Here is a 24,457-nt window from a genome sequence, read left to right on the forward strand (position 1 = left end):
TGGGAATGGACTGGGAATGGACTGGGAATGGACTGGGAGGGGTTAATGTGATACTGGGATGGACTGGGATGGACTGGGAGGGGTTAATGGGGTACTGGGATGGACTGGGATGGACTGGGATGAACTGGGAGGGGTTAATGGGATACTGGGATGGACTGGGATGGACTGGGATGTACTGGGAGGGGTTAATGGGATACTGGGATGGACTGGGATGGACTGGGATGAACTGGGACGAACTGGGATTAACCCCACCCCCCTCCATCCCCTTTCCAAAATCCCCCCAAAAAATTCCCCAGAAAATCCCAAAAAAAAGAAAAAATAAAATCCCCAAAATTCCCGGAATTCCCTCACTCACTTCTCCCTTTCCCGGGCGTTCTTGTAGAGCTTCACCTCCTGTGGGGAGAGGAGACGGGAAATTCCCAAAAATTCCCGAAATTCCCAAAATTCCCCAAAAAATCCCAAAAATTCCCGAAATTCCCAAAAATTCCCAAAAAAATCCCGAAATTCCCAAAAAATCCCAAAAATTCCCGGCTTCATTCCCGGCCATTTCCGGACATTTCCGGACATTCCCGGTAATTCCCGGACATCTTCGGGCATTTCCGGACATCTTCGGGCATTTCCGGACACTTCCGGACATCTTCGGGCATTTCTGGACACTCCCGGACATCTTCGGACACTCCCGGACATCTTCGGGCACCTCGGGACATCTTCGGCCATCTCCGGACACTCCCGGACATCTTCGGGCATCTCCGGACACTCCCGGACATCTTCGGGCACTTCCGGACACTCCCGGACATCTTCGGCCATCTCCGGACACTCCCGGACATCTTCGGGCATTTCCGGACACTTCCGGACATCTTCGGGCATCTCCGGACATCTTCGGCCATCTCCGGACACTCCCGGACATCTTCGGCCATCTCCGGACACTCCCGGACATCTTCGGGCACTTCCGGACACTCCCGGACATCTTCGGCCATCTCCGGACACTCCCGGACATCTTCGGGCACCTCCGGACATCTTCGGGCACCTCCGGACACTCTCGGACACTCCCGGACACTCCCGGACATCTTCGGGCACTTCCGGACATCTTCGGGCACTTCCGGACATCTTCGGCCATCTCCGGACACTCCCGGACATCTTCGGCCATCTCCGGACATCTTCGGCCATCTCCGGACACTCCCGGACATCTTCGGGCACCTCCGGACATCTTCGGGCACCTCCGGACACTCCCGGACATCTTCGGGCACCTCCGGACATCTTCGGGCATCTCCGGACACTCCCGGACATCTTCGGGCATTTCCGGACACTCCCGGACATCTTCGGGCATTTCCGGACACTCCCGGACATCTTCGGGCATCTCCGGACACTCCCGGACATCTTCGGGCACTCCCGGACATCTTCGGGCATTTCCGGACACTCCCGGACATCTTCGGGCATCTCCGGACACTCCCGGACATCTTCGGACACCTCCGGACATCTTCGGCCATCCCTGGACACTCCCAGACATCTTCGGGCACTTCCGGACATCTTCGGGCATTTCCGGACACTCCCGGACATCTCCGGACACTCCCGGACATCTTCGGGCATTTCCGGACACTCCCGGACATCTTCGGGCATTTCCGGACACTCCCAGACATCTTCGGCCATCTCCGGGCACTCCCGGACATCTTCGGGCATCTCCGGACACTCCCGGACATCTTCGGGCATCTCCGGACACTCCCGGACATCTTCGGGCATTTCCGGACATCTTCGGGCATCTCCGGACACTCACGGACATCTCCGGACACTCCCGGACATCTTCGGGCATTTCCGGACACTCCCGGACATCTTCGGCCATCTCCGGACACTCCCGGACATCTTCGGGCATTTCCGGACATCTTCGGACACTCCCGGACATCTTCGGGCATCTCCGGACACTCCCGGACATCTTCGGGCATCTCTGGACACTCCCAGACATCTTCGGGCATCTCCGGACATCTTCGGCCATCTCCGGACACTCCCGGACATCTTCGGCCATCTCCTGACGCTCCCGGACATTTCCTTCAATTTTCCGGACATTTCCGGACATTCCCGAACATTTCCGACCATTCCCGACCCGCACTCACCTCATAAAGCTCCGGTTTATTCCCGGGCGCTGCCGTGGGAGGAAGAGAAGGGTTAAAAGGGGAAGGAACACCGGGAATTCCATCCCGGCCATCCCATCCCGGCCATCGCTCCCGGCTCTCACCGCCCATCCCGGCCGGGCCCGCGATGCCGTGGAACATCCCCGGCTGAGCCTGGAGGGCTCTGGGTCCCCTCGTCGATCCCGATAATCCCGACAATTCCGATCCCGATTATCCCGCTCCGGTCCCCGGTGGCTCCGCGGCGCTTTCGCTTCCTTCCGTACACACTCCCACACGTCCCTCCCCTTCCGCCCAACTTCGCCATTTCATTGGCTCGCCCACTGCAGCTTTCTGGGTTTTTCTCGCTGATTGGCTCTTGGGGCCGTCAATCAAAGCCGTTGCCGAGCGACGCCGCCATATCGCTAAGGCGGCCCGCTAGTCCAGTCTGAGGGGCCGCACTACGTTGCCCACAATGCCTTTCTCCGCTTGTCCCGCCTCCTTTTCACACCGATTGGCTCATCCTCACAGCCTACTCGTCGCTGATTGGTGTTTTCAACTGTCCGTTACCGCAGTTGCCAGGCAACACCGCCATGTTGTTACCCCTTATGGTGGCACAGTAGGAGACGGCGGTGTGGGAGCTGAGGGCGCTCCCGTCCCCGGTGGTGAACGAGGCCCCCGCCATTTTCTACGACCGGTCCGAGACTACCGCTGTCAGCGCCTTGCGAGGCTTAATTAAGCCCGTGGCCTAATTACTCCTTGGCCTAATTAGAGCCGTGTCTAAAGGGATCATTACGGCGTTTTGCCGTACATGTCTCCCTTCCCAGAATTCCTTTCCCCCACCGCGTCCCTCCTCTTCCGGTGGCATCTCCGCCTCCCATTGGTCGATCCGTCCAACTCCGCTTTTCCGCGTCGCTGATTGGCTTCCCAGCCTGTCAATCACGAGCGTTGCCCGGCAACGCTGCGGTGCGGGTCGCGCCATGGCGGCGGTTGTGTCGGAGCTGGAGGCGGTGCTGCTGCTTGGATTAAGGGATTTAGGCCCGGTTTAAGCCCTTGACTCCTAAACCGGGGAGTTTCGGCCCGGTTTAAGGGATGCAAACCTGGCTTAAAGGCGTTTGGCCATGGATTAAGGGCTTTAGACGTGAATTAAAAGGTTCAGTCCTGGTTTAAGGGGTTTGAACCTAAATGAATGAATTCAGACCAGGTCTAAGGGGTTTAGGCGGGGTTTAAGGGATTGAAACCGAAATTAAGGAATTTAGATCTCCTTTAAGGGATCTAAACCCGACTTAAGAGATTCTGGACGTGGTTTAAGGGATTTAAACCTGATTTAAGGGGTTTAGACCTGGTTTAGGGGACTTAAGCCAGAATTAAGGAATTTGCGCCCGGTTTAAGGCATTTCAACGCGATTTAAGGGGTTTAAGTCTGTTTTCAAGGATTTTGGATGTGGTTTAAGGGCTGGAAACCTGAATTAAGGGATTTTTACCGGATTGAAGGGCTGTAGACCTAGTTTAAGGGATTTAGACCTGAATTAAGGGGTTTAGACCCGGTTTAAGGGATTTTGGACATGGCTTGAGGGATTTAAACCTCGTTTAGGGGATTTAAACCTAGTTTAAAGGATTTAAACCGGATTTAAGGGATTTTAAAAGTAGTTTAAGGGATGTAGAGCTGATTTCAGGGGGTTTGACCAGCTTTAAGGGATTTAAACGGGGTTGAAGGGATTTTTGAGGCACCTTAAGGGATTTAAACGAGGTTTAAGGGATTTTTGAGCCACCTTAAGGGATTTAAACGGGGTTTAAGGGATTTTTGAGGCACCTTAAGGGATTTAAACGAGGTTTAAGGGATACAGACCAGCTTTAAGGGATTTAAACGAGGTTTAAGGGATACAGACCTGGTTTAAGGGATTTAAACGAGGTTTAAGGGATTTTTGAGCCACCTTAAGGGATTTAAACGAGATTTAAGGAACACAGACCTGCTTTAAGGGATTTAAACGGGGCTTAAGGGATTTTTGAGCCACCTTAAGGGATTTAAACGAGGTTTAAAGGATTTTTGAGCCACCTTAAGGGATTTAATCGAGGTTTAAAGGATTTTTGAGGCACCGTAAGGGATTTAAACCTTGTTTAATGGATTTAAACCTAGTTTAAAGGATTTAAACCGGATTTAAGGGATTTTAAAAGTAGTTTAAGGGATTTTGGCTTGGTTTAAGGGATGTAGAGCTGATTTCAGGGGTTTTGACCTGGTTTAAGGGATTTAAACGAGGTTTAAGGGATTTTTGAGCCAATTTAAGGGATTTGATCGAGGTTTAAAGGATTTTTGAGCCACCTTAAGGGATTTAAACCTTGTTTAATGGATTTAAACCAAGTTTAAAGGATTTAAACCGGATTTAAGAGATTTCAAATGTAGTTTAAGGGATTTCGGCTTGGTTTAAGGGATGTAGAGCTGATTTCAGGGGTTAAGACCTGGTTTAAGGGATTTAAACGAGGTTTAAGGGATTTTTGAGCCACCTTAAGGGATTTAAACGAGGTTTAAGGGATTTTTGAGCCACCTTAAGAGATTTAAACCTTGTTTAAGGGATACAGACCTGCTTTAAGGGATTTAAACGAGGTTTTAAAGGATTTTTGAGCCACCTTAAGGGATTTAAACGCGGTTTAAGGGATTTTGGAGCCACCTTAAGGGGTTTAAACGGGGATTAAGGGATTTTTGAGGCACCTTAAGGGATTTAAACCTTGTTTAATGGATTTAAACCTAGTTTAAAGGATTTAAACCGGTTTAAGGGATTTTAAAAGTAGTTTAAGGGATTTCGGCTTGGTTTAAGGGATGTAGAGCTGATTTCAGGGGTTTTGACCTGGTTTAAGGGATTTAAACGGGGTTTAAGGGATTTTTGAGGCACCTTAAGGGATTTAAACGAGGTTTAAGGGATTTTTGAGCCACCTTAAGGGATTTAAACCTTGTTTAATGGATTTAAACCTAGTTTAAAGGATTTAAACCGGATTTAAGGGATTTCAAATGTAGTTTAAGGGATTTTGGCTTGGTTTAAGGGATGTAGAGCTGATTTCAGGGGTTAAGACCTGGTTTAAGGGATTTAAACGCGGTTTAAGGGATTTTTGAGCCACCTTAAGGGATTCAAACGAGGTTTAAGGGATTTTTGAGGCACCGTAAGGGATTTAAACCTTGTTTAATGGATTTAAACCTAGTTTAAAGGATTTAAACCGGATTTAAGGGATTTTAAAAGTAGTTTAAGGAATTTCGGCTTGGTTTAAGGGATGTAGAGCTGATTTCAGGGGTTTTGACCTGGTTTAAGGGATTTAAACGAGGTTTAAGGGATACAGACCTGCTTTAAGGGATTTAAACGAGGTTTAAGGGATTTTTGAGCCACTTTAAGGGATTTAAACGAGGTTTAAGGGATACAGACCAGCTTTAAGGGATTTAAACGAGGTTTAAGGGATACAGACCTGCTTTAAGGGATTTAAACGGGGTTTAAGGGATTTTTGAGCCACCTTGAGGGATTTAAACGGGGTTTAAGGGATTTTTGAGCCACCTTAAGGGATTTAAACGAGGTTTAAGGGATACAGACCTGCTTTAAGGGATTTAAACGAGGTTTAAGGGATTTTTGAGCCACTTTAAGGGATTTAAACGAGGTTTAAGGGATACAGACCTGCTTTAAGGGATTTTAAACGGGGTTTAAGGGATTTTTGAGCCACCTTGAGGGATTTAAACGGGGTTTAAGGGATTTTTGAGCCACCTTAAGGGATTTAAACGAGGTTTAAGGGATACAGACCTGCTTTAAGGGATTTAAACGAGGTTTAAGGGATTTTTGAGCCAATTTAAGGGATTTAATCGAGGTTTAAAGGATTTTTGAGCCACCTTAAGGGATTTAAACCTTGTTTAATGGATTTAAACCTAGTTTAAAGGATTTAAACCGGATTTAAGGGATTTTAAAAGTAGTTTAAGGGATTTCGGCTTGGTTTAAGGGATGTAGAGCTGATTTCAGGGGTTTTGACCTGGTTTAAGGGATTTAAACGAGGTTTAAGGGATTTTTGAGGCACCTTAAGGGATTTAAACCAGGTTTAAGGGAATTTTGAGCCACCTTAAGGGATTTAAACGAGGTTTAAGGGATTTTTGAGGCACCGTAAGGGATTTAAACCTTGTTTAATGGATTTAAACCTAGTTTAAAGGATTTAAACCGGATTTAAGCGATTTTAAAAGTAGTTTAAGGGATTTCGGCTTGGTTTAAGGGATGTAGAGCTGATTTCAGGGGTTTTGACCTGGTTTAAGGGATTTAAATGAGGTTTAAAGGATTTTTGAGGCACCTTAAGGGATTTAAACGAGGTTTAAGGGATTTTTGAGCCACCTTAAGGGATTTAAACGAGGTTTAGGGGATACAGACCAGCTTTAAGGGATTTAAACGAGGTTTAAGGGATTTTTGAGGCACCTTAAGGGATTTAAACGAGGTTTAAGGGATTTTTGAGGCACCTTAAGGGATTTAAACGAGGTTTAAGGGATACAGACCTGCTTTAAGGGATTTAAACGGGGTTTAAGGGATTTTTGAGCCACCTTAAGGGATTTAAACCTTGTTTAAGGCTGCTTTAAGGGATTTAAACCTGTTTTAAAGGATTTTTTTTTTTACCTGTTTTAAGGGATTTAGACCTGGCTTAAGAGATTTTTGCACCCAAATCCTTGGGTTTCCCACTAAACCCCTCCTCATTCCCAGCGGGATCCCCCAAAACCCCGCCAGGCGCCCTCCCCCCGCTGTCCCCTGTGTCCCCTTGCCACCAAAGGTGGGGTCACCGGGAGGTTCGGGGTTCATTGCCCCCAATTAGGCGGGCGGGATGGTGCTGGTGGCACTTCCCGGTGCCACCTGGGCGCCACCTGGGCGCCGTCACGGGGCAAAGTCCTCGTCCCGCTGTCCCCAAGGGACACAAAGCGGGGGACAGCGGGGACGGGGTGGGGTCGGACGGAGTTTGGACATTGGGATGGACGTGGGGACATTGGGATGGACGTGGGGACATGGGGACATTGGGATGGACATGGGGACATTGGGACATTGGGATGGACATGGGGATGGACATGGGGACATTGGGATGGACATGGGGACATTGGGATGGAGGTGGGGACATTGGGATGGAGGTGGGGACATTGGGATGGACATGGGGACATGGGGACATTGGGATGGACGTGGGGACATGGGGACATTGGGATGGACATAGGGACACGGGGATGGACATGAGGACATTGGGATGGACGTGGGGACATGGGGACATGGGGATGGACATGGGGACACTGGGATGGACGTGGGGACATGGGGATGGACATGGGGACATGGGGATGGACATGGGGACAGTGGGATGGACGTGGGGACACTGGGATGGACATGGGGACATGGGGACATTGGGATGGACGTGGGGACATGGGGACATTGGGATGGACATAGGGACACGGGGATGGACATGAGGACATTGGGATGGACGTGGGGACATGGGGACATGGGGATGGACATGGGGACACTGGGATGGACGTGGGGACATGGGGATGGACATGGGGACATGGGGATGGACATGGGGACATTGGGATGGACATGGGGACACTGGGATGGACATGAGGACATGGTGACACTGGGATGGACATGGGGTCACTGGGATGGACATGGGGACATGGGGATGGACATGGGGACAGGGGGATGGACATGGGGACACTGGGATGGACATGGGGACAGGGGGATGGACATGGGGACACTGGGATGGACATGGGGACATTTGGACTCTGGGATGGACATAGGGACTCGGGGATGGACATGAGGACATTGGGATGGACGTGGGGACATTGGGATGGACATGGGGACACATGGATGGACGTGGGGACACGGGGATGGACATGAGGACACGGGGATGGACGTGGGGACATGGGGACACTGGGACCCCGTGCCACCATCATGGCTGGACACGGTGACACTGGGATGGACATGGGGACATGGGGACACTGGGATGGACATGGGGACACTGGGATGGACATGGGGACATGGGGACACTGGGATGGACGTGGGGACACTGGGATGGACATGGGGACATGGGGACACTGGGATGGATGTGGGGACATGGGGATGGACATGGGGACATGGGGACACTGGGATGGATGTGGGGACATGGGGATGGACATGGGGACATGGGGACACTGGGATGGACGTGGGGACACTGGGATGGACATGGGGGCATGGGGACACTGGGATGGATGTGGGGACACTGGGATGGACATGGGGACATGGGGACATTGGGATGGACATACGGACACGGGGATGGACATGGGGACATGGGGACACTGGGATGGACGTGGGGACATTGGGATGGACATGGGGACATGGGGACATTGGGATGGACATAGGGACATGGCGATGGACATGGGGACACTGGGATGGACATGAGGACATTGGGATGGACATGGTGACACTGGGATGGATGTTGGGGACATGGCGATGGACATGAGGACACTGGGATGGACATGGGGACATGGGGACAGTGGGATGGACGTGGGGACATGGGGATGGACGTGGGGACACTGGGATGGACATGGGGACATGGGGATGGACGTGGGGACACTGGGACCCCGTGCCACCATCATGGCTGGACGTGGGGACATGGGGATGGACATGGGGACATTGGGACACTGGGATGGACGTGGGGACATGGGGACATGGTGGTGGACATGGAGACACTGGGATGGACATGGGGACATTGGGATGGACGTGGGGACATGGGGACACTGGGATGGACATGGGGACATGGGGACATGGTGGTGGACATGGAGACACTGGGATGGACATGGGGACACTGGGATGGACATGGGGACATTGGGATGGACGTGGGGACACTGGGACCCCGTGCCACCGTCATGGGTGGACACGGTGACACTGGGATGGACATGGGGACATGGGGACATGGGGATGGACATGGTGACACTGGGATGGACATGGGGACATGGGGATGGACATGGGGACACTGGGATGGACATGGGGACACTGGGATGGACGTGGGGACATTTGGACACTGGGATGGACGTGGGGATGGACATGGGGACACTGGGACCCCGTGCCACCATCATGGCTGGGCACGGTGACACTGGGATGGACATGGGGACATGGGGACATGGGGATGGACGTGGGGACATGGGGACACTGGGATGGACGTGGGGACATGGGGACATGGGGATGGGACGTGGGGACACTGGGACCCCGTGCCACCATCATGGCTGGACACGGTGACACTGGGATGGACATGGGGACATGGGGATGGACATGGGGACACTGGGATGGACGTGGGGACACTGGGACCCCGTGCCACCATCATGGCTGGACACGGTGACACTGGGATGGACATGGGGACATGGGGATGGACATGGGGACACTGGGATGGACGTGGGGACACTGGGACCCCGTGCCACCATCATGGCTGGACACGGTGACACTGGGATGGACATGGGGACATGGGGATGGACATGGGGACATGGGGATGGACGTGGGGACACTGGGACCCCGTGCCACCATCATGGCTGGACACGGTGACACTGGGATGGACATGGGGACATGGGGATGGACATGGGGACACTGGGATGGACGTGGGGACACTGGGACCCCGTGCCACCATCATGGCTGGACACGGTGACACTGGGATGGACATGGGGACACTGGGATGGACATGGGGACATGGGGATGGACGTGGGGACACTGGGACCCCGTGCCACCATCATGGCTGGACATGGGGACATTGGGATGGACGTGGGGATGGACATGGGGACACTGGGACCCCGTGCCACCATCATGGCTGGACACGGTGACACCGGCGTAGACGTGGACCCTGTGCCACCGCTGCCAGCTGGCCGTGGGGCACGGTCAATGCCGCCCCGAGCCGCGGGGACGCGCCGTGACACGTTGGGACACGGCGTGACGCCCCGCGCGGCGCCGCGTGATGCCACCGCGCCCCGTGACGCCCCGGGACGTGTCACTCACCCCGAGTCCTTCCTGGGGTGGCACCGAGTGGCACCGGGGACGGCCCGGCACCCCCGGGTGGCACTGCCACCCCCGGAGCCGCCACGTGTCCCTGCCGAGGGAGCGGCCCAGGGTGGCACCGGGGCCGTGTGGAGGGGGGCGGTGGCTCTGGGGACAAATTCCAGCCCGGCAGCGCGGCACGGAGTGGCACCGGGTGACGCGGGTGACGTGGGGTGGCACGGTCCAGGCTGCCAGGACACCGCGTGGCGTCGGGCGTGGCGCGGCGTGGTGGGACACCGGGGGTCCCCGACGCCGCGCGGCGTCCGGCAAAGTGGAACACGTGACGTGTGTGGCACCTGTGCCAGGTGTGCCAGGTGTGCTGTGCCATGGGTGTCACACGTGTGACGTGTGTGACATGTGCCACCTGTGCCACCTGTGCCAGGTGTGCTGTGCCATGGGTGTCACACGTGTGACATGTGTGACATGTGCCACCAGTGCCACCTGTGCCAGGTGTGCTGTGCCATGGGTGTCACACGTGTGACATGTGTGACATGTGCCACCAGTGCCACCTGTGCCAGGTGTGCTGTGCCATGGGTGTCACACGTGTGACGTGTGCCACCTGTGCCAGGTGTGCCAGGTGTGCCAGGTGTGCTGTGCCATGGGTGTCACACGTGTGACGTGTGCCACCTGTGCCAGGTGTGCCAGGTGTGCCAGGTGTGCTGTGCCATGGGTGTCACACGTGCGACATGTTCCAGGTGTGCCAGGTGTGCCAGGTGTGCCAGGTGTGCTGTGCCATGGGTGTCACACGTGTGACGTGCCACCCAAAGGTGTCCCCAGCACCCAAAGGTGTCCCCAGCACCCAAAGGTGACCCCTGGCACCCAAAGGTGACCCCTGGTACCCAAAGGTGTCCCCAGCACCCAAAGGTGTCCCCAGCACCCAGAGGTGACCCCAGCACCCAAAGGTGACCCCTGGTACCCAAAGGTGTCCCCAGCACCCAAAGGTGTCCCCAGCACCCAGAGGTGACCCCAGCACCCAAAGGTGACCCCAGCACCCAAAGGTGTCCCCAGCACCCAAAGGTGACCCCTGGTACCCAAAGGTGACCCCTGGCACCCAAAGGTGTCCCCAGCACCCAAAGGTGACCCCAGCACCCAAAGGTGACCCCTGGTACCCAAAGGTGTCCCCAGCACCCAAAGGTGTCCCCAGCACCCAAAGGTGACCCCTGGCACCCAGAGGTGTCCCCAGCACCCAAAGGTGTCCCCAGCACCCAAAGGTGACCCCTGGTACCCAAAGGTGACCCCGCCACCCAAAGGTGTCCCCAGCACCCAAAGGTGTCCCCAGCACCCAAAGGTGACCCCTGGTACCCAAAGGTGTCCCCAGCACCCAGAGGTGTCCCCAGCACCCAAAGGTGACCCCTGGTACCCAAAGGTGTCCCCAGCACCCAGAGGTGTCCCCAGCACCCAAAGGTGACCCCTGGCACCCAAAGGTGTCCCCAGCACCCAAAGGTGACCCCCCACCTGGGCCTGGGCCTCCCCAGCCCCCCAGGGTGACACAGGGTGCCACTGCCACCCACGGCTCTGGCCAGCGGTGCCCCACCCGGGGCTGGGGGTGCCCCTGTCCCCCACCCAGGGGTGTCCCAGGGGTGTCCCAGGTGTCCTGAGTTTGTCTCAGGTGTCCCAGGTGTCCCCCAGGTGTCCCAGGTGTCCCAGGGGTGTCCCAGGTGTCCCAGGTGTGTCCCAGGTGTCCCCCAGGGGTGTCCCAGGTGTGTCCCAGGGGTGTCCCAGGTGTCCCGGGGGTGTCCCAGGGGTGTCCCACGGGTGTCCCAGGTGTCCTGAGGGTGTCTCAGGTGTCCTGGGGGTGTCCCAGGTGTGTCCCAGGTGTCCCAGGGGTGTCCCAGGTGTCCCCCAAGTGTGTCCCAGGTGTGTCCTGAGTTTGTCTCAGGTGTCCTGAGTTTGTCTCAGGTGTCCCAGGTGTGTCCCAGGTGTGTCCCAGGGGTGTCCCAGCTTTCCCCCAGGTGTGTCCCGGGGGTGTCCCAGGTGTCCCCCAGGGGTGTCCCAGGTGTGTCCTGAGGGTGTCTCAGGTGTCCCACGGGTGTCCCAGGTGTGTCCCAGGGGTGTCCCAGGTGTCCCGGGGGTGTCCCAGGTGTCCTGGGGGTGTCCCAAGTGTGTCCCAGGTGTCCTGAGTTTGTCTCAGGTGTCCCAGGGGTGTCCCAGGTGTCCCAGGTGTCCCCCAGGGGTGTCCCAGGTGTCCTGAGGGTGTCTCAGGTGTCCCAGGGGTGTCCCAGGTGTCCCCCAGGTGTCCCCCAGGGGTGTCCCAGTTGTGTCCCAGGGGTGTCCCAGGTGTCCCAGGGGTGTCCCAGGTGTCCTGAGGGTGTCCCAGGTGTGTCTCAGGTGTCCCCCAAGTGTGTCCCAGGTGTCCCCCAAGTGTGTCCCAGGTGTCCTGAGTTTGTCTCAGGTGTCCCCCAGGGGTGTCCCAGGTGTGTCCCAGGTGTCCCCCAGGTGTCCCCCAGGGGTGTCCCAGGTGTGTCCTGAGGGTGTCTCAGGTGTCCCAGGAGTGTCCCAGGTGTGTCCCAGGTGTGTCCCGGGGGTGTCCCAGGTGTCCTGAGGCTGTCTCAGGTGTCCCAGGGGTGTCCCAGGTGTCCTGAGGGTGTCCCAGGTGTCCCAGGTGTGTCCCAGGTGTCCCGGGGGTGTCCCAGGTGTGTCCCAGGTGTCCCCCAGGGGTGTCCCAGGTGTCCTGAGGGTGTCCCAGGTGTCCTGAGGGTGTCCCAGGTGTGTACCAGGTGTGTCCCAGGTGTCCCCCAGGAGTGTCCCAGATGTCCTGGGGGTGTCTCAGGTGTCCCAGGTGTGTCCTGAGGGTGTCTCAGGTGTCCCAGATGTGTCCCAGGTGTCCCAGGTGTGTCCCAGGGGTGTCCCAGGTGTGTCCTGAGGGTGTCTCAGGTGTCCCAGGGGTGTCCCAGGGGTGTCCCAGGTGTGTCCCAGATGTCCTGGGGGTGTCTCAGGTGTCCCAGGTGTGTCCCACGGGTGTCCCACGGGTGTCCCACGGGTGTCCCGGGTGTCCCATGTGTGTCCCAGGTGTCTTGGGGGTGTCCCAGGTGTCCCCCAGGTGTCCCAGGTGTCCTGAGTTTGTCTCATGTGTCCCAGGGTGTCCCGGGTGTCCTGAGTTTGTCTCAGATGTCCTGGAGGTGTCCCAGGTGTCCCCCAGGGGTGTCCCAGGTGTGTCCCAGGTGTCCCAGCTGTCCCACGGGTGTCTCAGGTGTCCCCCAGGGGTATCCCGGGGGTGTCCCGGGGGTGTCTCAGGTGTCCCAGATGTCCTGAAGGTGTCCCCCAGGTGTGTCCCAGGTGTGTCCCAGGTGTCCCAGGTGTGTCCCAGAGTTGTCCCAGGTGTCCTGAGTTTGTCTCAGGTGACCTGGAGGTGTCCCAGGAGTCCCCCGGGGGTGTCCCCAGGTGTCCCCCAGGTGTGTCCCAGGTGTGTCCCAGGTGTGTCCCAGGTGTCTCGGGGGTGTCCCGGGTGTCCCAGGTGTCCCGAGTTTGTCTCAGGTGTCCTGGGGGTGTCCCAGCTGTCCCAGGGGTGTCCCAGGGGTGTCCCAGGTGTCCCACGGGTGTCCTAGGTGTCCTGAGTTTGTCTCAGGTGTCCTGGAGGTGTCCCAGGTGTCCCCCAGGGGTGTCCCAGGGGTGTCCCAGGTGTGTCCCAGGTGTCCCAGGTGTCCCACGGGTGTCCCAGGTGTCCCGGGGGTGTCCCGGGGGTGTCTCAGGTGTCCCAGATGTCCTGAAGGTGTCCCCCAGGTGTGTCCCAGGGGTGTTCCAGGTGTCCCAGGTGTGTCCCAGGCTTGTCTCAGGTGTCCTGAGTTTGTCTCAGGTGACCTGGAGGTGTCCCAGGAGTCCCCCGGGTATGTCCCAGGTGTCCCGGGGGTGTCCCAGGTGTCCCAGGGGTGTCCCAGGTGTCCCCCAGGTGTGTCCCAGGTGTCCCGGGGGTGTCCCAGGTGTCCCAGGGGTGTCCCAGGTGTCTCGGGGGTGTCCCAGGTGTCCCATGTGTGTCCCAGGGTTGTCCAAGGTGTCCTGAGTTTGTCTCAGGTGACCTGGAGGTGTCCCAGGTGTCCCCCAGGGGTCCCCCAGGTGTGTCCCAGGTGTCCTGGGGGTGTCCCACGGGTGTCCCAGGAGTCCCGAGTTTGTCTCAGGTGTCCCAGGTGTCCCCCAGGTGTGTCCCAGGTGTTCCAGGGGTGTCCCACGGGTGTCCCAGGTGTCCCGAGTTTGTCCCAGGTGTCCCAGGTGTCCCCCAGGTGTCCCCCAGGGGTGTCCCGGGGCTGTCCCGGGGGTGTCCCAGGTGTCCCCGGTGTCCCCCAGGTGTCCCCCCAGGTGTGTCCCAGGTGTCCCAGGTGTGTTCCAGGGGTGTCCCGGGTGTCCTGAGGGTGTCTCAGGTGTCCCAGGTGTGTCCCAGGTGTCCCAGGTGTGTCCCAGGTGTCCCCCAGGTGTGTCCCAGGTGTCCCAGGTGTTCCCCAGGTGTGTCCCAGGTGTTCCAGGGGTGTCCCACGGGTGTCCCAGGAGTCCCGAGTTTGTCTCAGGTGTCCCAGGTGTCCCCCAGGTGTGTCCCAGGTGTTCCAGGGGTGTCCCACGGGTGTCCCAGGTGTCCCGAGTTTGTCTCAGGTGTCCCAGGTGTCCCCCAGGTGTGTCCCGGGGGTGTCCCGGGGGTGTCCCAGGGGTGTCCCAGGGGTGTCCCAGGTGTCCCGAGTTTGTCCCAGGTGTCCCAGGTGTCCCCCAGGTGTGTCCCAGGTGTCCCACGGGTGTCCCGGGGGTGTCCCAGGTGTCCCGAGTTTGTCCCAGGTGTCCCCCAGGTGTGTCCCAGGTGTTCCAGGGGTGTCCCACGGGTGTCCCAGGTGTCCCGAGTTTGTCTCAGGTGTCCCAGGTGTCCCCCAGGGGTGTCCCAGGTGTCCCGGGGGTGTCCCGGGGCTGTCCCAGCGCTGTCCCCCGGTGTCGCGGGGCTGTCGCGGGGTGCGGGCCGGGCCCCGCGGGGTGAATGAATCGTTAACCCGGGCCAATCTCAGCCCGGGCCAATCAGGGCCGCGGCCCCGGGCGGGTTTTACAGCCCCGCTGTCCCCACGGTGTCCCCACGGCCACCGGCGCTGTCACCCCAGTGCCACCGCCGCCGTCGCCGCCGCCGCCGCCACCACCGGCCCGCCATGCCCTCGCCCTGGCTGCTGCTAGCCCTGGCGCTGCCCGCCGCGCTGGCCGCGCCCGCGGGGGCGCGAGCCCGGGCGAGCCCCGAGGCGGCCCTGGTGGCCCTGGAGGCGCTGGTGGCGTCGGGCGAGGGACAGGTGTCCCGCGGGGCGCTGGGGGCCCTCGTGGCGCAGGTGGCCGGCCGTGCGCAGTGCCCGCGCGAGCCGTGCGGAGAGGTGAGACCGCGCCCGCGGGGACGGCGACAGCGACGGCGACAGCGGGGACAAAGGGCGGCTGGCACCGCGCGGGGGGAGGGAGAGAAGGAGGGAGGGAGGGCGGCGGCGCACGGGGCACGGGGCACGGGGCACGGGGCACGGGGGTGAAGCGTGGGGTGAGGGGGACAGGGGTGTCACCTGTGCTGTGTGTGTCGCCTGTGTCGCCTGTGTCACTTGTGCTCTGTGTGTGTCACCGGTGTCACCTGTGCCATGAGTGCCACCTCCACCTGTGCCATGTGCCAGCTGGTGCCGTGTGCACCTGTGCTGTGTCACCTGTGTCACTTGTGCTCTGTGTGTGTCACCTGTGTCACCTGTGCCATGAGTGCCACCTGTGCCATGTGCCAGGCGGTGCCGTGTGCACCTGTGCTGTGTCACCTGTGTCACTTGTGCTCTGTGTGTCACCTGTGTCACCTGTGCCATGAGTGCCACCTGTGCCATGTGCCAGCTGGTGCCGTGTGCACCTGTGTCACTTGTGCTCTGTGTGTCACCTGTGTCACCTGTGTCACCTGTGCCGTGTGTGTCACTTGTGCTGTGTGTGCTACCTGTGCCATGTGTGCCACCTGTGCCGTGTCACCTGTGTCACTTGTGCCGTGTCTCCTGTGTCACTTGTGCTCTGTGTGTGTCACCGGTGTCGCCTGTGCCATGTGCCAGGCGGTGCCGTGTGCCAGCTGGTGCCGTGTGCACCTGTGCTGTGTCACCTGTGTCACCTGTGTCACTTGTGCTCTGTGTGTGTCACCTGTGTCACCGGTGTCGCCTGTGCCATGTGCCAGGCGGTGCCGTGTGCACCTGTGCCGTGTCACCTGTGTCACCTGTGCCGTGTCACCTGTGTCACTTGTGCTCTGTGTGCCACCTGTGTCACCTGTGCCATGTGCCAGCTGCTGCCGTGTGCACCTGTGCTGTGTCACCTGTGTCACCTGTGTCACCTGTGCTCTGTGTGTCACCGGTGTCGCCTGTGCCATGTGCCAGGCGGTGCCGTGTGCACCTGTGCTGTGTCACCGGTGTCACCTGTGTCACCTGTGCCGTGTGCCAGGCGGTGCCGTGTGCACCTGTGCCGTGTCACCTGTGTCACCTGTGCTGTGTCACCTGTGTCACCTGTGCTGTGTGTGCTACCTGTGCCATGTGTGCCACCTGTGCCGTGTCACCTGTGTCACCTGTGCCATGAGTGCCACCTGTGCCATGTGCCAGGTGGTGCCGTGTGCACCTGTGCTGTGTCACCTGTGTCACTTGTGCTCTGTGTGTCACCGGTGTCACCTGTGCCATGTGCCAGGGGGTGCCGTGTGCACCTGTGCTGTGTCACCTGTGCCACCTGTGCCACCTGTGCCACCTGTGCCATGTGCCAGCTGGTGCCGTGTGCACCTGTGCTGTGTCACCTGTGTCACCTGTGTCACCTGTGTCACTTGTGCTCTGTGTGTGTCACCGGTGTCGCCTGTGCCATGTGCCAGGTGGTGGCCGTGTGCACCTGTGCTGTGTCACCTGTGTCACCTGTGTCACCTGTGCTCTGTGTGTCACCGGTGTCACCTGTGTCACCTGTGCCATGTGCCAGGCGGTGCCGTGTGCACCTGTGCCGTGTCACCTGTGTCACTTGTGCTCTGTGTGTGTCACCTGTGTCACCTGTGCCATGAGTGCCACCTGTGCCATGTGCCAGCTGGTGCCGTGTGCACCTGTGCTGTGTCACCTGTGTCACTTGTGCTCTGTGTGTCACCTGTGTCACCTGTGTCACCTGTGCCATGTGCCAGGCGGTGCCGTGTGCACCTGTGCCGTGTCACCTGTGTCACTTGTGCTCTGTGTGTCACCGGTGTCACCTGTGCCATGTGCCAGGCGGTGCCGTGTGCACCTGTGCCGTGTCACCTGTGTCACCTGTGTCACTTGTGCTCTGTGTGTCACCGGTGCCACCTGTGCCACCTGTGCCATGTGCCAGGCGGTGCCGTGTGCACCTGTGCCGTGTCACCTGTGTCACCTGTGTCACTTGTGTCACCTGTGCCATGTGTGTCACCTGTGCCGTGTGCCAGGCGGTGCCGTGTGCACCTGTGCCGTGTCACCTTGTCACCTGTGTCGCCTGTGCCATGTGCCAGGCGGTGCCGTGTGCACCTGTGCTGTGTCACCTGTGTCACCTGTGTCACTTGTGCTCTGTGTGTCACCTGTGCCACCTGTGCCGTGTCACCTGTGTCACCTGTGCCATGAGTGCCACCTGTGCCATGTGCCAGGCGGTGCCGTGTGCACCTGTGCCGTGTCACCTGTGCCACCTCTGCCGTGTCACTTGTGTCACCTGTGCCACCTGTGCCGTGTGCCAGGCGGTGCCGTGTGCACCTGTGCCGTGTCACCTGTGCCACCTGTGCCATGAGTGTCACCTGTGCCATGTGCCAGCTGGTGCCGTGTGCACCTGTGCCGTGTCACCTGTGTCACTTGTGCTCTGTGTGTCACCGGTGTCACCTGTGCCATGTGCCAGGCGGTGCCGTGTGCATCTGTGCCACGTCACCTCTGTCACCTGTGCCACCTGTGCCGTGTGCCAGGCGGTGCCGTGTGTACCTGTGCCGTGTCACCTGTGTCACTGGTGCTCTGTGTGCCACCTGTGTCACCTGTGCCATGTGCCAGGCGGTGCCGTGTGCCCCCTGTGCCGTGTCACCTGTGCCACCTGTGTCACCTGTGCCATGTGCCAGGCGGTGCCGTGTGCACCTGTGCCGTGTCACCTGTGTCACCCGTGCCGTGTGTCCTGCGTGTGCCACCTGTGCCAGGCTGTGTTTTCCCTGCCATGCCCGTGTCCCCTCCGTCCCTCCCTGTCCCCTGCCACCCCTGACCCTGTCCCCTGTCCCCTGTCCCCGCAGTGTCCCTCGGTGCCAGCGCTGCTGGCCCTGGCCGGGAAGGCCCCGGGTGGCACCGCCGGGCTCCAGGCCACCGAGCTGTCCTGGCTGGGGGCGGCCGTGGTGGCCACGCTCAGGGACCCCCCGGGCACCTGCGGGGACACCGATGGGGACATCGACGGGGACACTGAGGCCACTGCGGCGTCCTGGGCCAGCCGTGTCCAGGCCTTGCACCAGGAGTTTGCCACCGACGTCACCGGGAATGTCACCGGGAATGTCACCGGGAATGTCACCATCACTGTCGCTGGCCGTGGTGGCCCCGGGCTGCGGGAGGTGGCCGAGCTGCTGGTGGCCATCGAGCCCAACTACCGTGGTGACAACGGCCATGAGGTGAGGGGACACGGGGACAGGAGGGGATGGGGGGACATGGGGGATAAGCGGACAGGGGGACATGGGGACATGGGGACATGGGAGATGTGAGGATTGAGGACACGGGGATATGGGGACAGGGGGACATGGTGACAGAGGGACATGGGGACATGGGACATGGGGACAGAGGGACAAGGGGGACATGGGACATGGGGACAGAGGGACAAGGGGGACATGGGACATGGGGACATGGGAGATGTGAGGATGGGGGACATGGGACATGGGGACATGGGACATGGGGACATGGGAGATGTGAGGATTGGGGACACGGGACATGGGGACATGGGGACATGGGGACATGGGACATGGGGACATGGGGACATGGGGACATGGGAGATGTGAGGATTGGGGACACGGGACATGGGGACAGAGGGACATGGGGACATGGGACATGGGGACATGGGAGATGTGAGGATTGGGGACACGGGACATGGGGACAGGGGGACATGGGGGACATGGGGACATGGGACATGGGGACATGGGAGATGTGAGGATGGGGGACACGGGGATATGGGGACAGGGGGACAGGGGACATGGGGACATGGGACATGGGGACATGGGAGATGTGAGGATGGGGGACACGGGGATATGGGGACAGGGGGACATGGGGGACAGAGGGACATGGGACATGGGGATATGGGGGACAGGGGGACATGGGGACAGAGGGACATGGGGACATGGGAGATGTGAGGATTGGGGCCACGGGACATGGGGACAGAGGGACATGGGGACATGTGGGGACAGGGGGATATGGGGGACAGAGGGACATGGGGACATGTGGGGACATGGGGGGACATGGGGGATAAGGGGGACACGGGGGGACACAGGGCATGGCCGCTGGTGCAGGGCGGTGACAGAGAGGTGACAAAGGTCACACACGTGTCCTGGGGAGGTGACACACCTGTCACAGCCACCTTTGCCCAGCCCCTCATGTCGCGGCAGCCATGTCCGGTGCTGGGGGTGACACGGTGACATTTGGGGGACCTGAGGGTGACACGGTGACATTTGGGTGTCACAGGCCTGCGTGGACGCTCGGAGAGTGCTGGCGGCCACCACTGGAGTGTCCCCAAGGGTGGGGACTGGACGGGTGCTGGTGGCACTCGGGGTCCTGGTGCTGCGTGGCCACCGCCTCTGCCCTGTCGGGGACATCGGGGACAGCGGGGACACCCCCCGCCCGTGGTGTGGGGACACCGACAGCCGCTGTGGGGACAGGGACAGTCACCGTGGGGACACCAACACCTGGCACTATGGGGACGCCGGTGACACTGGCACGCCCCATGAGGACGTGGACACCTGGCACGGTGACATCGGTCCCAGGGACACCACCCATGGGGACAGTGACACCTGCCATGGGGACATCGAGTGCCACCACGGCCCCACAGCCCCCAGCTCTGGGGACAGCGGTGACAACGTCACTGTCCCCATGGCCACCAACAGCACCCAGCCTGAGGAGCAGCTCAGCGTCACCGAGAGTGAGCGGGGACAGGGACGGGGATGGGGACAGGGGATGGAGATAAGGACAGGGCTGTGACAGTGTCCTGCTGTCCCCTGCCCCAACGCCTGTCCCCATGTCCCCTGTCCCTGACCGCGTGTCCCCGTGTCCCCTGTCGCAGGGTACCTGCTGGGGACACTGACGGCGCTGGGGCTGGCGCTGGTGCCGCTGGTGGCGCTGGCCCTGGTGCTGTGTCCCCGCTGTCCCCTGTGCTCCCGCTGTCCCCACGGTGCCGGATGTCGCCGATGTCGCCGCTGTCGCCTCTGTCCCCGGCGCTGGTGGCGCCCCCTGCTGGACGGGCTGGCGGCCGGGGCGCTGAGCGGGGACGCGCTGCTGCACGTGCTGCCACAGGTGGGGACACCGAGGGGACACCGAGGGGACACCGAGGGGACACCGAGGGGACAGCGGGGACATTGAGGGGACACCGAGGGGACAGCGGGGACATTGAGGGGACAGCGAGGACACCGAGGGGACATCAGGGACAGCGGGGACAGCGGGGACACCGAGGGGACACCGAGGGGACACCGAGGGGACACCGAGGGGACATCAGGAACATTGAGGGGACAGCGGGGACACCGAGGGGACAGCGGGGACATTGAGGGGACAGCGGGGACACCGAGGGGACATCAGGGACAGCGGGGACACCGAGGGGACAGTGGGGACACCGAGGGGACAGCGGGGACAGCGGGGACACTGAGGGGACATCAGGGACATTGAGGGGACAGCGGGGACACCGAGGGGACATCAGGGACAGCGGGGACACCGAGGGGACAGCGGGGACAGCGGGGACACCGAGGGGACAGCGGGGACATTGAGGGGACAGCGGGGACACCGAGGGGACAGCGGGGACATTGAGGGGACAGCGGGGACACCGAGGGGACAGCGGGGACACCGAGAGGACATCAGGGACAGCGGGGACACCGAGGGGACAGCGGGGACAGCGGGGACACCGAGGGGACAGCGGGGACAGCGGGGACACTGAGGGGACAGCGGGGACATTGAGGGGACAGCGGGGACACCGAGGGGACATCGGGGACAGCGGGGACACCGAGGGGACAGCGGGGTCACCGAGGGGACATCAGGGACAGCGGGGACACCGAGGGGACATCAGGGACAGCGGGGACACCGAGGGGACATCAGGGACAGCGGGGACACCGAGGGGACACCGAGGGGACATCAGGGACAGCGGGGACACCGAGGGGACAGCGGGGACACCGAGAGGACATCAGGGACATTGAGGGGACAGTGGGGACACCGAGGGGACATCAGGGACAGCGGGGACATTGAGGAGACAGCGGGGACACCGAGGGGGCACCGAGGGGACAGCGGGGACATTGAGGGGACACCGAGGGGACAGCGGGGACAGCGGGGACACCGAGGGGACAGCGGGGACAGCGGGGACACTGAGGGGACAGCGGGGACATTGAGGGGACAGCGGGGACATTGAGGGGACAGCGGGGACACCGACGGGACACCGGGGACACCGAGGGGACATCGGGGACAGCGGGGACAGCGGGGACATTGAGGGGACAGCGGGGACACCGAGGGGACAGCGGGGACACCGAGGGGACACCGAGGGGACATCAGGGACAGCGGGGACAGCGGGGACACCGAGGGGACAGCGGGGACATTGAGGGGACAGCAAGGACACCGAGGGGACAGCGGGGACACCGAGGGGACAGCGGGGACATTGAGGGGACAGCGGGGACACCGAGAGGACATCAAGGACATTGAGGGGACAGCGGGGACACCGAGGGGACAGCGGGGACACCGAGGGGGCATCAGGGACATTGAGGGGACAGCGGGGACACCGAGAGGACATCAGGGACAGCGGGGACACCGAGGGGACAGCGGGGACACCGAGGGGACAGCGGGGACATTGAGGGGACAGCGAGGACACCGAGGGGACACCGAGGGGACAGCGGGGACATTGAGGGGACACCGAGGGGACAGCAGGGACAGCGGGGACACCGAGGGGACAGTGGGGACACCGAGGGGACAGCGGGGACACCGAGGGGACATCAGGGACAGTGGGGACACCGAGGGGACAGCGGGGACATTGAGGGGACAGCGGGGACAGCGGGGACACCGAGGGGACAGCGGGGACATTGAGGGGACAGCGGGGACACCGAGGGGACAGTGGGGACACCGAGAGGACATCAGGGACAGCGGGGACACCGAGGGGACAGCGGGAACACCGAGGGGACAGCGGGGACAGCGGGGACACTGAGGGGACAGCAGGGACACCGAGGGGACAGTGGGGACACCGAGAGGACATCAGGGACAGCGGGGACACCGAGGGGACAGCGGGAACACCGAGAGGACAGCGGGGACATTGAGGGGACAGCGGGGACACCGAGGGGACAGCGGGGACACCGAGAGGACATCAGGGACAGCGGGGACACCGAGGGGACAGCGGGGACATTGAGGGGACAGCGGGGACACCGAGGGGACACCGAGGGGACAGCAGGGACAGCGGGGACACCGAGGGGACAGCGGGGACACCGAGGGGACAGCGGGGACAGCGGGGACACTGAGGGGACAGCGGGGACATTGAGGGGACAGCGGGGACACCGAGGGGACAGCGGGGACATTGAGGGGACATCCCGGACACCGAGGGGACATCAGGGACACCGTGAGGACATCAGGGACATCAGGGGCATCGGGGGGACATTGGGGACATAGAGGGGACACCAAGGACACGGAGGGGACATCGGGGGGACAGACATGGGTGACGTCGGGGACACACGGACAGGGGGGACATGAGGGACATTGGGGGGACAGGAAGGACTTTAGGGGGACATTGGGGTGACACTGGGGGGGGGTGGAGGGACATTGGGGGACATAAGGGGCACGAGAGGTGACATGGGGACATGGTGGGGACATGGTGGGGACATGGTGGGGACATGGGGGGGACATGGTGGGGACATGGGGACCCCGGCGGGACACAGGGGGGACACATGGCGCGGGGGGGCGGGTGACACCGATGTCACCACCGCGTGTCCCCAACAGGCGCTGGGGGTCCATGGAGGGGGTGACACCGATGTCACCGCGTGTCCCCAACAGGCTCTGGGGGTCCATGGAGGGGGTGACACCGATGTCACCACCGCGTGTCCCCAACAGGCTCTGGGGGTCCATGGAGGGGGTGACACCGATGTCACCACCGCGTGTCCCCAACAGGCTCTGGGGGTCCATGGAGGGGGTGACACCGATGTCACCACCGCGTGTCCCCAACAGGCTCTGGGGGTCCATGGGGGGGGGTGACACCGATGTCACCACCGCGTGTCCCCAACAGGCTCTGGGGGTCCATGGAGGGGGTGACACCGATGTCACCACCGCGTGTCCCCAACAGGCTCTGGGGGTCCATGGAGGGGGTGACACCGATGTCACCACCGCGTGTCCCCAACAGGCTCTGGGGGTCCATGGGGGGGGGTGACACCGATGTCACCACCGCGTGTCCCCAACAGGCTCTGGGGGTCCATGGAGGGGGGGTGACACCGATGTCACCGCGTGTCCCCAACAGGCTCTGGGGGTCCATGGGGGTTGGTGACAGCGATGTCACCACCGCGTGTCCCCAACAGGCTCTGGGGGTCCATGGAGGGGGGTGACACCGATGTCACCACCGCGTGTCCCCAAGGGGCTCTGGGGGTCCATGGAGGGGGTGACACCGATGTCACCGCGTGTCCCCAACAGGCTCTGGGGGTCCATGGAGGGGGGGGTGACACCGATGTCACCACCACGTGTCCCCAACAGGCGCTGGGGGTCCATGGAGGGGGTGACACCGATGTCACCGCGTGTCCCCAAGAGGCTCTGGGGGTCCATGGAGGGGGGGGGTGACACTGATGTCACCGCGTGTCCCCAACAGGCGCTGGGGGTCCATGGAGGGGGGTGACACCGATGTCACCGCGTGTCCCCAACAGGTTTTTCGGGTCCATGGAGGGGGGTGACACCGATGTCACCGCGTGTCCCCAACAGGCTCTGGGGGTCCATGGAGGGGGTGACACCGATGTCACCGCGTGTCCCCAACAGGCTCTGGGGGTCCATGGAGGGGGGTGACACCGATGTCACCACCGCGTGTCCTCAACAGGCGCTGGGGGTCCATGGAGGGGGGTGACACCGATGTCACCGCGTGTCCCCAAGGGGCTCTGGGGGTCCATGGAGGGGGTGACACCGATGTCACCGCGTGTCCCCAACCCGCTCTGGGGGTCCATGGAGGGGGTGACACCGATGTCACCCGCGTGTCC

General features: G+C 61.0%; 1 protein-coding gene across 1 annotated transcript; it reads left to right on the forward strand.

Moving 5' to 3' along the window:
* Positions 1 to 15,242: 15,242 nt before the first annotated feature.
* Positions 15,243 to 20,630, forward strand: LOC137466545 (zinc transporter ZIP4-like). The gene is made up of 4 exons (XM_068178260.1): positions 15,243 to 15,455; positions 18,317 to 18,682; positions 19,740 to 20,193; positions 20,335 to 20,630. Exons 1-4 carry the CDS (start codon positions 15,243 to 15,245, stop codon positions 20,628 to 20,630), a joined length of 1,329 nt encoding a protein of 442 aa, XP_068034361.1.
* The last annotated feature ends 3,827 nt before the right edge of the window (positions 20,631 to 24,457 follow it).

The sequence above is a fragment of the Anomalospiza imberbis genome, unplaced genomic scaffold (genome assembly GCF_031753505.1).
Source record: "Anomalospiza imberbis isolate Cuckoo-Finch-1a 21T00152 unplaced genomic scaffold, ASM3175350v1 scaffold_272, whole genome shotgun sequence".
Classification (NCBI taxonomy): domain Eukaryota; kingdom Metazoa; phylum Chordata; class Aves; order Passeriformes; family Viduidae; genus Anomalospiza; species Anomalospiza imberbis.